Genomic DNA, 15,022 nt, shown 5'->3' with positions numbered 1-15,022 from the left:
GCACGACTCTTCTGCACGGGTGTCAGACGCGCTCACCACTCAACTGGCAAATCGGACAACGCAGTATCTAATTTGTCGATTTGTACAGCATCTCAAGGCGCGCTATTACACGTCCTCCGAATGAACGAGTAAACCATAAGGAAAATAAAGTAGAATCAGTTCAACTATCAGCCTGTCAATGTCCAAATCGCACAATAATTTTGATTCTCTGAAACAATTCATCTTGTTCTTCTCCAGGAATCTGGAACATCCGCTGTAATGAAGTGATGTGGGAGCGAATTTGGAAAGTATTTTCTTTTAGTTGAGGCAACTGTGGGTTCTCGATGACTCATTGGATAATTTAATGAATTAACTAGACGAAATACTTTTTTAGGCTTGTTTCACAAACGAGGCTAAAAAAATGTTTTGTTAGCTTAATGAGGGCGAGCTGAAAAGTAAAACCTCATAATTTTTTATGTGTGTACTCTTAAGGCTCCTTAAATAAAACAAGCTTTATTAATGTTCTACATCTTTGTTCTTCATGTTTACATATTTGCAGACCTCTGCTGTTAGAGGGCTCTGAATTGTAGCGTGTAACATGACGATGTGTAACGAAACTACGTCGGTGCGTGAGATACAGCGAGTTGTAATCGAATTTCGAATTCGAAAAGTTCGTTCACACACGTAGTAGTAGTAGTAGAGGCTTCTTTGGGCGCACGACAGCAAGGTCTTCGGCGCCCGCTCAGTAACAGATTGGGACGAGTGTCAAGAAAATAGAACAGTAAGAGAACGTAAAACACAGGTAACAAGGCTTGAAAAATATGTGCCTATCTACACCGAAGCGTGGGACGAAGCATGTCGTCATTAGTAAAACATGGACAACACAGGAAGAAAGAGGTTGAGGGAGCTAAAATAATACAGCAGATGGAAGTGGTTGGCAGACCGCAAGGAAAAAAGGAAGGCGCCAGCCACTCTGCAATACACTAAAACCTCCAGCCTAAAAGTTCAGGCCAGTGCTACGACATCTGCAACAATCCGACGTCTTGGGTTCACTTTGATCGATTATCCTCCATAGAGCCCCGCTTGGCTCCATCTGATCTTGATCCGGTGCAAGCGGAGGTGAGGTTGTGGCTCTCAAAATGGTCCAAATGGCTCTGAGCACTATAGGACTACCTGAGGTCATCAGTCCCCTAGAACTTAGAACAACTTAAACCTAACTAACGTAAGGACATCACACACATCCATGCCCGAGGAAGGATTCGAACCAGCGACCGTAGTGATCGCCCGGTTTCGGACTGAAGCGCCTAGAACCGCTCGGTCACAACGGCCGGCGTTGCGGCTCTGTCAACAGAGAGAAATGTTCTGTGGTTGACAGTATCAACAAACTGGTGTGTGGGTGGGAAAAATGTTTGTCGCCAGGGTGACTGTGTTGAGAAATAAAGATGTAGACATGAAGAATAAACGTACAGAATGTTAACAAGGTTTGTTTTATTTAAAAAAAACTTCAAGAGTTTTCACGTAAAAATTGAGAAGTATTATTTTTCAGCACAGCCTCGTACAATATTTTCTTTTGCTCCTTGATGTCACTTTATTTCTTGTCTGAACACGAAATGGAGAGCACAAAGTACGAAGCCCTTTGCCCGGCGCTCGCTCACAGCTGTAGGTCGACTCAGGCTATAGGTGCAGATGAGAGCCTGTAACGGGGCCCAGAGCTCGCCAGGTTATGCAAGCCGCGACGGCTGCCATTAACAGGTACGCGTGTCGAGTCATCTGCCGAAGTCGCTCTTGCTGTTGCTGCTGTTACCACTGTCAGCAGTATTTCTCTGACTGTACGTATCCAACACCACTCCTCTCAGTTAATGTTCGCATCCAGAACTCTTGTTTCTTTGTCGTCATCACAGCACAAACGGTTCCGTTTGGAGTTGTGCCGTGACCGGGAAGCATGGACCGCTGATTAATGGCGTTGTATTATGTTCAGCGATGAACTGCCATCCTACGATGTCCTAGATGAAACTCAGGTCACATCAGTAAGGCAAGTGTTCCGGTCCAGATGGTACAACAATCAGGTTCCTTTCAAAGTATGCAGACACAATAGCGCCTTTCTTAGCAATCACATACAACTGCTCACTTGACGAAAGACCTGTAAAGATTGGACTGGAAAGTAGCACAGGTCACACAAATATTCAAGAAAGGAAATAGGAGTAACCCATTGAATTACAGACCCATATCACTGACCTCAATTTGCAGTAGGGTTTTGGAGCATATACTGTACGCTAACATTGAGTCACCTTGCATGTGCAATGTTTAGGCTTATGAAAATTATAGTCTCGTAGAACACTGCTCCGTTCGCCATGTCCATCTCTAATGATTGCAGGTATTGCATTCTTATACTGTTTCGACGTGTCCTTTACGGTTACACGGTCTTGTACCTTATGGCTTCATGTATTCGCGAATACGTAAACGAAGTGTACAGGCTCGAAGGTGACTGCGGTGCGGTATTTGCAAATACTCATGGCTAATTTACTGTCTGAAAATCCAGCTGTGAGACTAAAACTACCAGATTGATACACCACTGTCAATAAAAGGTAAGCACCTGGATGGAATGGTCCTATGTACACACAGATTGATACATATGAGGACCGGAAAGTAAATGTTTCTGGGCCTGTCGGTGTTAGTTTGTCATTTATGAGCTCCATGTGTACTTAAAAATCGTGCCAAAGACATTTAAAGGTTAAAATGATTTGTTTACTCGTAAAGAATTATTTCATTTTTTAAATTTATTTTTTTATTTTTGCATTGGCAACCAAGTACCAGAAGGGGTACATATCCGGCCTCGTATGCTATTTTAAGTTTCACGAGGTTAGTAACATAACAGTCGCTACCAATAACGTTTGGTATGTTTATCAAAGATCATAAATGCAGGGGTGGTTTTCTTAGTTCAAATCTGATAATTTTCTTTTTTTCCGACTCGTATCGTTCAGCACGACCAAAAACTTCAGGCACTGATATTTTAAGGGCAGAAATGGAAGCAAATTCGTTTCAAACAATCGAGGAACCGTCGAACAATCTTAATTAGTTTTGGTCTACCATCCATGAGCGTTTGCAGCAAATTGGCAAGGAAAAACAAAGCAATCGGTCCACCACATGCAACTTACTGCTTCAGCGGCACAATGCCGATCACTTAATATGGAAAAATGGGTCTGGTATGATGATTTAGGGCGTTAAAGGCAGTGGCTCTCTCAGAAATGAATGGCCACGAAGCCAGATTTTCCCTCTAGAAAGGCGCTTTTGTGTGTTTGGTGGAGTATTCGTCGGGTTGTTCATTTTGAAGTGCTGAAACCTGGACAGACTGAAAATGCAGAACTTTACTGTAAACAACTGGATACAGTAAATCAATCTTTAATTGAAAAGTGCCCAGCGAGTGTCAACGGAAAAGACGTTATTCTGAAACAAGATAATGCAAGGCCGCAGTGCGCAAGACGAGCCCTGGAAAAAAATTATGAATTGGGGTGGGAGTTATTGCAACACCCACAGTTCTAGGCTTCGGAGCCTTCGGATTTCCATTAATTCCGATCGCTACAGCATCTTCTCAGTGGCAAAAAATGTTAAGCTTTTGATGAGGCCCAAAATACCATCTCCAGAAATCTTCCTCAAATACGAATTGATTTTTATCGATACGGCATTGAAAACTTGCACATCGTGGGTGATTGCATCACTTATTAACAATAAAAACTAATCAACAATTTATCCCTTTCAGTTTAATGAATGTAAAAAACATTACTTCCCGGCACTGCTAATACATAAGCACACGGGATAACGCAGGAGACATTACACTGTCATGCAGTACCGCCCCTATCCTTAATAATGACTTCAATTCGCCGAGGAAGAGAGACAATATGATTTTTTTCAGGTTTCCCATATCCAGCTGAAGCCACTCGTTGATGATTAGAGCTACCAAATTACGGCGATGTTGATTGTCACGTTTGCACCGCTTTTCCAAACAGTACCAGACAATTTGCATGGGATTAAGATGGGTGACTTAGTGGATAGGTCAAGATGCTATATGGCGTCTGAGTATTCGGCAAACCAGGAATGTTTGTGCGCAGCCCTGTGGTCAAGACTGTCGTACACTTAGAGACGGGAATGTCCACAACTTATTCAACAACAGATGATTTAGAGAAAGTTAAAATGAAAGTGCTGGTTGATATTTGCGGTAACTTGAATGATACGTCCTATTCGTGGCACGAAAAACACCACCGAAACATGTGATTACGTAGGCTTTCCCGGCGTAATAAGTTTTGAAGGTCTCTTCGGGTTTGCTGCCGGATCCTAAAATCAACTTGACTCGATATTTCGGCGATCCATCTGTTCGCCATCTCCAGGAAATGCTGCTTCTGCTGATGAGTCCCGCTGAGATCTGACGCCAGGTTGCAAATCGACGTCCTATGTAGGCCACCGTTCAGTACACGGCGCATGCGCCGTCCATCACGGTTTCTGCCTTCTAAAACAGGGAGGTGGTGCCGCCCTTAGTGAAACACTGCTGGCAACGATATATCACAATCAAGGCCGCACCGAAGAACGTTCAGTTTTGATGCGAGATAATACAGGATTCCACGTTTTGCTACGAGGAAACCCACTGTCGCTGTTGATTAAATTATCAGCCAACCTAATTTCAATCGCCTCTTTATAGACACTTCCAAAAACCGGAAATGTTGGCAGCCACAACAGTTACCTCAAATTTCATTTTGTGTCCCTCATTTAGGCAGTGTTCTGCTACCGCCGATTTTTCCAGCTGTTGTAGCCTCGTGTGACGGCGATGTTCCACACACCTGTCATGCACTGTACGAATAGAACGGCCAACGTAAGCTTTCCTACATTGACACGGGATTTTGTACACCCCGGGTTTCCTAAGTCCCAAATCATCCTTCACAGAGCCGAGCAGAGCCCTAATCTTACAACGTGGACAGAACACACTCTTAATGTTAAAATTCCTTAAAATTCGTCCAATCTTAAACGATAAGCCTCCAGCATAAGGAAGAAAGGCCACAGATCTATTTTCCTCTTCGTACACCTCCGGAGATGGTCCAAACTTCATAGCCCGACGAATTTGCTTCTCGGTGTATCCATTTTCCTTAAAAACAGTCATCAAATGCTCAAGTTCTTGGGTTAAGCTGTCTGCGTCGGAAATGGCATATGCTCTCCGTACCAAAGTCCTAAGGACGCCACTACGTTGATGTAGTGGATGACAACTCTTAGGGTGCAGATACAAATCTATGTGTCTCGGCTTTCGGTGAACACTGTGTCCCAAAATTCTATCTGTCTTTTTTTTATAAACCATTACGTCTAAAAATTATTTAACGGTAACATTTTTGAACAGATTGACGGAATTTATTTATGGAGGTCTTCGAGGCCATGGCACTGGGGACTTCAGCTTTGTAACCAACGTGCTCAAAAAATGGTTCAAATGGCCCTGAGCATTATGGGACTCAACTGCTGTGGTCATTAGTCCCCTAGAACTTAGAACTACTTAAACCTAACTAACCTAAGGACATCACACACATCCATGCCCGAGGCAGGATTCGAACCTGCGACCGTAGCAGTCGCACGGTTCCGGACTGCGCGCCTAGAACCACGAGACCACCGCGGCCGGCAACCAACATGCTTCTGGAGATACGTTGACGATATCATCTTCGTCTGGCTGCATGGACGTGATGCTCTTAACAGATTTTTGGACCACTTCAACTGTCTTCGTCCTCGTATCAAATTTGCTATGGAGGTTGAAAATGATGGGATGCTTACATTTTTAGACGTAATGGTTTATAAAAAACCAGATGGAACTTTGGGACACAGTGTTCACCGAAAGCCGACACACACAGATTTGTAACTGCACCCTAAGAGTTGTCATCCACCACACCAACGTAGTGGCGTCCTTAGGACTTCGCTACGGGGAGCATATGCCATTTCCGACGCAGACGCAGTCGCGAGGTACCCGACTCCAGTGGCCATTGCAAGCAATTCACTTAGCAGTGTTAGCTGGGAAACTGCTTGAGACATAACTGCGTTCACGGACAGCAGCATTTGAAACCGCCTGTCCCTGATATGGCGTCACACTCGTCCCTGGTCCTGTCCGGAAGGATCTTTTTACGACCGTTACTCTTCTTACTCCGTGTCACTTGGCTGTAAATAAGCTGGTCATCCTCGTTGATACACCAAGAAACTGGGCATCTTCAGTCACGATGTTGTTATATGTACCTCCAAACACAGTAGCTCCTTCCATCTACACCTACGTACACATCATACTCCGCAAGCCACCTAGTGGTGGTACCACTAACTGGTGCCCCCTACCCTGTTCCACCTACGACGTGGTGATGAATGATTGTCGGGGAGCCTCTGTACTGGATCTAATTTCTCGAATTTTCTCGTCGTTGCCAATACGCGACATTTATGCGTGAGGAAGTAAAACGTTGTCCGAATCTACCCGCAAAGTGCTCTCTCGAAATTTCAATATTAAACCTCTCCGTGATGCTCAACGCCTGTCTTGTAACGTCTGCCAATGGAGTTTGTTGAACATCTGGATAAGACTAAACGATCGCGTGACGGAACGCGCCGCTCTTCGTTGGATCTTCTCTCTATTGTGACAAGCGCATTATGAGCCACCTTCTTTGTGGATGAGCTACATTTTTTAAAATTCTCCCTATGAATCTGTCTGGCATCTGCTTTCCTTAGTGTTTCATGTGGTCATTCCATTTAAGGTTGCTCTGAGTGGTTACTCTCAGATATTCTACGGTAGGTACTTCTTCCTGCAGTCTCTCGTCAGTAGTTTAGTTGTACAGTAGTTGCTTTCTTTCCGCCGGCCGCTGTGGCAGAGCGGTTGTAGGCACTTCAGTCCGGTACCGGGCTGCTGCTACTGTCGCAGGTTCGAATCCTGCCTCGGGCATGGATGTGTGTGATGTCCTTAAGTTATATTTAAATAGTTCTAAGTATAGGGGACTGATGACCTCAGATGTTAAGCCCCATAGTGCTTAGAGCCATTTGAACCATTTTTGCTTTGTTTCCTCGTGAGTGCGCAGGTTCAACTACCAGACATTGTACCATTCATCAATTTTCCACAGGTCATTCTGCAAGTCGTTATGTCTCCAACAACCGCACCATCTGCTACTACTGATAAAGAACTTCTGACGCTTTCTGCTAGAACACATAATAATGGTCCTATCCTACTTCCTTGGGGTATTCCAGGAATTACCTTGACATCTGCAGATTTTGTGCCTTTAAAAGCGACAAGTTGAATTTTGTCTGCAAGGAAGTCTTGAATCCAGACGCAAATCTGCTCCAGTGCTAGATAAGGTCGAATTTTTTTTCACTGAACGGCAGTGCGGTGCTGTGCCAAATGGCTCCCTGAAGACAAGGAACACGGCATCAACTTGAGCGCCGTTGTCTACGGTACTATGGATCTCAGACGGAACAGAGCTAGCTGAGTTTTGCGGAACCCATGTTGATTTTTATTGAGAGATTTTCATTCTCCAAAAACGTCACAATCTTTCTTCGATTGTGTAAAAGTTCGACGCTGATCCGTCTCACTGTGGTGATTCCAGACAACCGATTGACACACACACACACACACACACACACACACACACACACATGGTCGTAACCGGGCCCGAATATCTCACGAAATACGCGTCAAACGAAAAAACTACAAAGAACGAAACCGTCTAGCCTGAAGGGGGAAACCAGATGGCGCTATGGTTGGCCCGCTAGATGGCGCTGCCATAGGTTAAACGGATATCAACTGTGTTTTTGTAAATAGGAACCCCCATTTTTATTACATATTCGTGTAGTGCGTAAAGAAATATGAATGTTTTTGTTGGACCACTTTTTTCGCTTTGTGATAGATGGCGCTGTAATAGTCACAAACGTATAAGTACGTGGTATCACGTGACATTCCGCCAGTGCGGACGGTATTTGCTTCGTGATACATTATCTGTGTTAAAATGAACGGTTTACCAACTGCGGAAAAGGTCGATATCGTGTTGATGTATGGCTATTGTGATCAAAATGTCCAACGGGCGTGTGCTATGTATCCTGGACGACATCATCCATGTGTCCGGACCGTTGGCCGGATAGTTACGTTAATGAGGAAACAGAAAGCGTTCAGCCACATTTGAAACGTCAACCATGACCTGCAACCAATGATGATGCCCAAGTAGGTGTTTTAGCTGCTGTCGCGGGTAATCCGCACATCAGTACCAGACAAATTGCGCGAGAATCGGGAATCTCAAAAACGTCCGTTGTTGAGAATGCTACATCAACATAGATTGCACCCGTACCATATTTCTATGTACAAGGAATTGCACGTCATGTACAGTTCTGCCACTGGGTCAAGAGAAATTACAGGACGATGACAGATTTTTTGCACGCGTTCTATTTAGCGACGAAGCCTCGTTCACCAACAGCGTTAACATAACCCGGCATAGTATGTACCATTAACAACGGAAAATCCACGATGGCTGCGACAAGTGGAACATAAGCGACCTTGGCGGGTGCGGTGCGGCATTATGGGAGGAAGGATAAATGGCCCCCATTTTTTCGATGGCAATCTGAATGGTGCATGTATGCTGATTTCCTACGTAGTATTCCACCGTTATTGATAAAAGATGTTTCAATGCATGACAGAATGACGATGTACTTAAAACACGATTTATGTCCCGCACATAGCTCGCGTGAGGTTGAAGCGGCATTGAAAAGCATATTTCATGACAGGTGGATTGGTCGTCGAAGCACCATACCATGGCCCGCACATTCACCGGATGTGATGTCCCAGGATTTCTTTCTCTGGGGGAAAGTTGAAGGATATTTGCTATTGTGATCCACCGACAACGCCTGACAACATGCGTCAGCGCATTGTCACTGCATGTGCGAACATTACGGAAAGCGAACTACTCGCTGTTGAGAGGAATGTCGTTACACGTGCTTTCAAATGCATTGAGGTTGACGAACATCATTAAAAATGTTCAAACGTACCTACGTTCTGTATTTTAATTTAAAAAACCTACTTGTTACGAACTGTTCGTCTAAAATTGTGAGCCATATGTTTGTGACTATTACAGCGCCATCTACCACAAAGCGAAAAAAGTGGTCCAACTAAAACATTCATATTTCTTTACGTACTACACGAATATGTAATAAAAAGTGGGGGTTCCTACTTAAAAAAACGCAGTTGATATATCCGTTTGACCTATGGCAGCGCCATCTAGCGGGCCAACCATAGCGCCATCTGGTTTCCCCCTTCAAGTTAGACAAGTTTCGTTCTTTGTAGTTTTTTCGTTGGACGCTCATTTCGTGAGATATTTGGCGCGGTCACGATCAATGGACCACCGTGAACTTTCTTTAGCGGTGGAAGGTCACATGACCGCTTGGCACCAGGTCTACATAATGTAGAGGGTTCCGAACCGATCATTCTGTTCTTGTAACATGGGAGTCTGATATTTTGCACAGGGAGCGTGCCTATGCGATAGAAGCTCGTCCACTCTCATCATTATTGCTGTCTCTCTGATAGAGTAATATGTTGACCCTATTGCCAGATGTCATCCGCGTATATTAATTTGCGAGACAGTTTCTGGCAGATCTCTGTTATACAGGTTGGACAGTAAAGGAGGGAAAACTGAAACTTGAGGCAGGCCAGTATTCAGTTTGTTCAGTGTGGTCAGTAAATTTGCACCCCAGCGACTATTCTGCAAACTGGCCAATTTCGAGATGATATTTACACGAGGAATTGCCTAGAGTAATTTCAGTAACAGTTGCTCCTCTCTCTAGACTGTGTCGTGAGTTGCAGACGAGGTGACGAAGAAAGAAAGACTAACGGGGCGTTCGTTGTGTGCATTTCCAGATGGGCCTTCTTGGAGATGCACACGAACCCCGGCTTCGACGACGAGACGCAGGCTTTCACGGTGGGCTTTGTGGAGGGCGTGACCACGGCCGACCTGATCGCGATGCACTGGACAAACACGATGGCGGACTACTGCAGCGACTCTGCGCACGGCCCGAAGGGGCGCCCAGCCGCCTGCCGCGCCGTCCGGAGCTTCCTGGAGAAGAACCGAGCCTGGGTCGACGGCATGGTCGCCTCGCACAGCGACACAGACCCCTACTGGCACCAGGTGACCTGCCCGTAGCCCGAGGCAGCACGTGGCTGCCACTGCTCACGTGTCACTACACTCATGCTCATAAATTAAGGATAATGGCAGAATGTGGTGCCACACAACGTAGCACTACACAAAACTGGCGCTAATAGCATAGGCACATAGGGAACACGCAGTACACAGATCTGTAAGTCCACGGTATTTGAGAAAGCCGTTCCGAAATACATGTGGTACAAAACGCCACTGTTCCCTGCGCATGTACCCCGACATCAATATGGGATATGATCACCATGCACACGTACATAGGCCGCACAACGGGTTGGCATACTCTGGATCAGATGGTCGAGCACCTGCTGGGGTATAGCCTCCCAATCTTGCACCAGTGCCTGTCGGAGCTCCGAAATGTCGTAGGGGTTTGAAGACGTTCAGAGACACGTCGACCGAGAGCATCCCAGATGTGCTCGATGGGGTTTAGGTATGGAGGACAGGCAGGCCACTCCATTCACCTGATATTTTCTGTTTCAAGGTATTCGTCGACGATGGCATTTCAGTGGGGCCGTATTTTATAATCCATCACAAGGAAGGTGGGACCCACTGCACCCCTGAAAAGGTGGACATACTGGTACAAAATGTCGTCCCGATACACCTGACCTTTTACAGTTCCTCTGTCAAACACATGCAGGGCTGTACGTGCACCAATCATAATCCCACACCATCAAACCACACCTCCATTCAGGTCCCTTTGAAGGACATTAAGGCGTTGGTATCTGGTTCCTGGTTCACGCCAGATGAAAGTCAGACGAGAATTATTGTTCAGACTATACCTGGACTTGTCCGTGAACACAACATGGGACCACTGTTGCAATGGCCATGTACTGCGTTCTTGACACCACGCTTTACAGGCTGTGGTCAGGGGTCAGTGGAATGCACTTTGCAGGTCTCCTGGCCAATAAACCATGTCTGTTCAGTCGTCTGTAGACTCTGTGTCTGGAGACAACTGTTCCAGTGCCTGCAGTAAGGTCCCGAGCAGGGCTACCTGCAGTACTCCGTGACCGTCTGCGGCCACTGATGGTGAGATATCGGTCTTCTTGTAGTGTTGTACAATGTGGACGGTCCGTACTGTAGCCCCTGGACACGTTTCCTGTCTGCTGGAATCGGTGCCATAATCTTGAGATCACACTTCGTGGCACACGGAGGACGCGTGCTACGACCTGCTATGTTTAACCAGCCTCCAGTCGCCCAAGTATTCTACCCCTCATAACGTCATCAATATGTGTTCTTTGAGCCATTTTCAACACACAGTCACCATTAGCAAGTCTGAAAACGTCTGCACACTTACTGGCTGTACCGTACTCTGGCATGCACCAACACACCTCTGCATATGTGGACTGTTGCCAGCGCCACCGTGCGACGACCGCAGGTCAAATGCACCGCATACTCATACCCCGAGGTGATTTAAACCCGCAAATCGCCCACCCGGCGTTGTTTCATCTTGTATCAGCATTATCCTTAATTTATGAGAATGTGTAGCTTAGCGCCCGCTGCTTCGCTCGCTTAGATTGCATAGCCTGCAGAGATCTTTGTTTTTATTTGACCGAATTATTACGCTGTTCACAAATTGCAACACCTAAGCTTTTCACGCTAATTAAGGCCATCTAATCATGGTCGTTTCCGAACTACTTCTGACCACAAACCAGATTCCGGTATCTGGAATCCAAAGTTTTTGTTAAAAATGCCTTCTGCGTTCTTGTGAAGATATTTCCATAGTAACTTTCATCCCTAACAAATATTTCTTTATATCTAACCGAGAAGTAAAATACCACTGTTTGTAAATTTAGTTTTAAGCCAATTTTTCAGAGATTTAGCTTTAAAAATGCTTTCGCAATGAAATATTTCCCTAACACGTTTTACCACTTATTGGTTGAATTTCCAAAAACAGTGACACGCGTGTGTTTCATTTCTAACAGAGGAGTCAAATACAAATTTCATAGATCTAGCTTCAAAAAGGCTTGCACAACGAAATTTTCCATAAAAACTTGAAACGCCCTTTTCACCGCCGTAGGTGTTGAATTCACAAAATCAGTGGAACACGTATTTTTCTTTCTAACTGACAAGCCAAATTCAAATTTTCATAGTTTTAGCTTTAAAACTGTTTTCATATTAAAATATTTTTAAAAAATCTCATCCCCAATTTCACCCCCTTACAGGTTTAGATTCCAAAAACACTGAGATACATTTTTATTTATTTGTGGCCGAGAAGTCAACCAGTTTTCATAGATGTAGCTTTAAAAATACCTTAGCGGTTCTTTAATGATGATGTATTTTCAAAAAAGGTTTCACCTACTGTTTCATCCCATAGTTAAATTTCCAAAAATATTGAAAAACGTATTTCTTTATTTCGGACCGAGAAGCCAAATACTAATTTTCGTAGGTCTAGCTTCAAAATTGCGACATTTTTCAAAAAAAACGTTTATCCCTGTTTCACCCCGTTAGGGTTGGAATTTCGAAAATCCCTTCTTAAACGACGCCTGTTGTGTAAGTTCTACACCTTCTCGAATTATAAAGTTTCTATCCTTAGCCGCTTGGGCTGGGCGCTGCTGTTAATCAGGGCATTGCTGTTTGTATATAGAGCTTAATCCGTCGCTGGGCGCGTCTTTCCACAAGTGAGCGCCTTGCTATTTTTACAGTGCTGTTGGTGTACTCTTCATTGTAACTTTAACATGGATCTTAATATTGCCCCATTTATTACTCTGTGTTTATTGTTAGTTTTCTATCCCGCCTGGAAGGCGGCGCGTGGATCTGCTCCTGTAAACTGAAGGGTAGGCCGAATGTGGGAGCAGGAAAAGGGAGTACTGCGGTACTGCGTATAAGTTGTAACTCTTTTTACTTAACTTTGCGTACAGATGAACACGAAGATGCGAAACCGTACGCATATCAACGGTAGGGGCTATTAGTAGTGAGACCATCTATCATTGAAGTAAGTCAGTAATCGCCCCCTACGAAGTAGAAACAACGTTGCTAGGTCGTCTCCTAGGAATCAAATGGGTAGAATCTGCAGCGCGCTCGTAGAACTGAACAGCGTCTGCCAGAGGGCGCTGTTGTCGGTGTCAGTGTCGTAGTGCCAACCTATGAACTTGCACCTACGCCGTGGCGTCGTAGCTATCGATACCACAGTTAGATCGTTGGATTCCCTTTCATACAAAATGTCAACCTCTCCCTGTCGAATACGGAGCCCTACATTTATGCTGTAACCTTTCCTCCATCCCATCACCTTGCTGGCGCCTTTAACCCTTTCGTAGGCAAAATTATTGAGCAGTTTTTTTAAATGAATGGAGAGCAGATAGTAGTTAACAGATAGGTATATTTATCATACAGAATATCAAATTTGCTCCAACTGTGAAAGTGAGGTCACCCAAGGTGAGAAGTATTCTTCCCACTGCCCTTCCTTGTAGTTAAATGACAAAAACAACTTTTTCAATATACGTCATATTTATTTGATAAATTTACCTCTCTTGTTACAATGATTTTTCACATTTACTTGCCATGAAATTTTCGGACACATGGGTTTATTCAAAGTGGTATTTGACAATATGTAGAAACACAGCGAGTGCTCTTTTCCGCAGTTTTTGTACTACAATGACGGCACGTCCAGTAGATTTCTTCTAACATGGATTGATGCTCCCCTACAGCCACATGACGAAAATCTTCAGGTACTCTACCCCTTTTTGCCACAGACAGGTTTTTGTCCGCGCACTTTTTGTGATGAGAAGCCAGCGATCAATTGTCTGGCTAGATGGATCCTGTATGTGAGCTGATCATGCTGTCCACTTTCTCTTTTATTTTCCACAGGATAAAACTGTTCACTGCAGCAACGTCCACCAGGAAATAAAATATTCTGTGCCACCATTTGACAGAACGTCTGCCAATAGCATACCTTTCTCGTAATTGATCAAACTTATCGACAGAGCCCATTATTTTGTTGTATTCTGCCACAACTTCAGAACAAGAAATCTCTGTACTAGTAACATCCTTGTCTTTCCTTTTCACTGCGGCTGTTTCTGATGGTTCATAAATTGAGGACAGGAAAGTGACTGGACGGTTATCCATCCATTTTACAGCAGAAATGGCTCCTTTTATTTCAAACTGGAATTCTCTTCGTTCCAATTTTACGTTTTCCTTCATAAATTTGGCTAAATCAAAAGTATTTACCTTATACTATAGCTCTGAGGACAAAAATCACAAAATGCCACACAAACAGCACTGAAAGGCTCCTCGACAGAGCAACTCTCAGCTATACAATGCCTCTGCTCGAAAGTACAGCAAAAGCGGCGGGAACTTCCGATTGGAAGCAGTACCCTATACTGTTCACTAGGTGGTAGCACCATACAGAGGTGGGAACTGTGAATCCCACGGGCTAGAAGTGAGTTCATTGTAGTGGGAAGCATGTTTCCCACGGCTCACGAAAGGGTTAACGTACAGCTGCGCTGCCGTTCCTGTTTGTCGTCGGGATTCCCGCCAGCAGGGGATGAGGCTGCAGTATGGACGAAGTCTATACCCAATAAGGCGGAAGAAAACCGCACTCAATTGGCGGCGTTGTTGCCAGTTTTCAGATTCGTGGTCCAAAAGGCTGCTGTCAGTATAGCCAGAAAGCCATAGTTGCCTACAACTGTGGCAACGCTGAGGCGTTATCACAGAACAGTCAAGGCGATTTTTGTGTGAACTGTAGTATCGGGCCTTGCATTATCCTGATGAAGTACGGCATTAGATAACCTGGAAAAGGAGGGGCTGACAACTGAGTTTATACCATTCTTGTAACAACTAACGAGCACTTAACCTTCTTTCAAAAAAATATCAAATAAGTCCAGTTGTGAAATCCAGGAGCTCCCCTCACCTTGATTCCAGGAGTG

General features: G+C 44.7%; 1 protein-coding gene across 1 annotated transcript in view; it reads left to right on the top strand.

Moving 5' to 3' along the window:
- LOC126336798 (putative phospholipase B-like 2) overlaps positions 1–15,022 on the top strand; it is a 147,529-nt gene that overhangs the window by 25,541 nt on the left and 106,966 nt on the right. Inside the window, exon 2 of the mRNA XM_050000835.1 lies at positions 9,866–10,133. Coding sequence (XP_049856792.1) covers positions 9,866–10,133 — 268 coding nt within the window. The remainder of the gene's footprint in view (positions 1–9,865; positions 10,134–15,022) is intronic.

Source organism: Schistocerca gregaria, chromosome 1 (genome assembly GCF_023897955.1).
Source record: "Schistocerca gregaria isolate iqSchGreg1 chromosome 1, iqSchGreg1.2, whole genome shotgun sequence".
In the NCBI taxonomy this organism is placed as follows: domain Eukaryota; kingdom Metazoa; phylum Arthropoda; class Insecta; order Orthoptera; family Acrididae; genus Schistocerca; species Schistocerca gregaria.
Note: the sequence above shows the minus strand (reverse complement) of the source record. Positions and strands in the feature narration are given on the sequence as shown.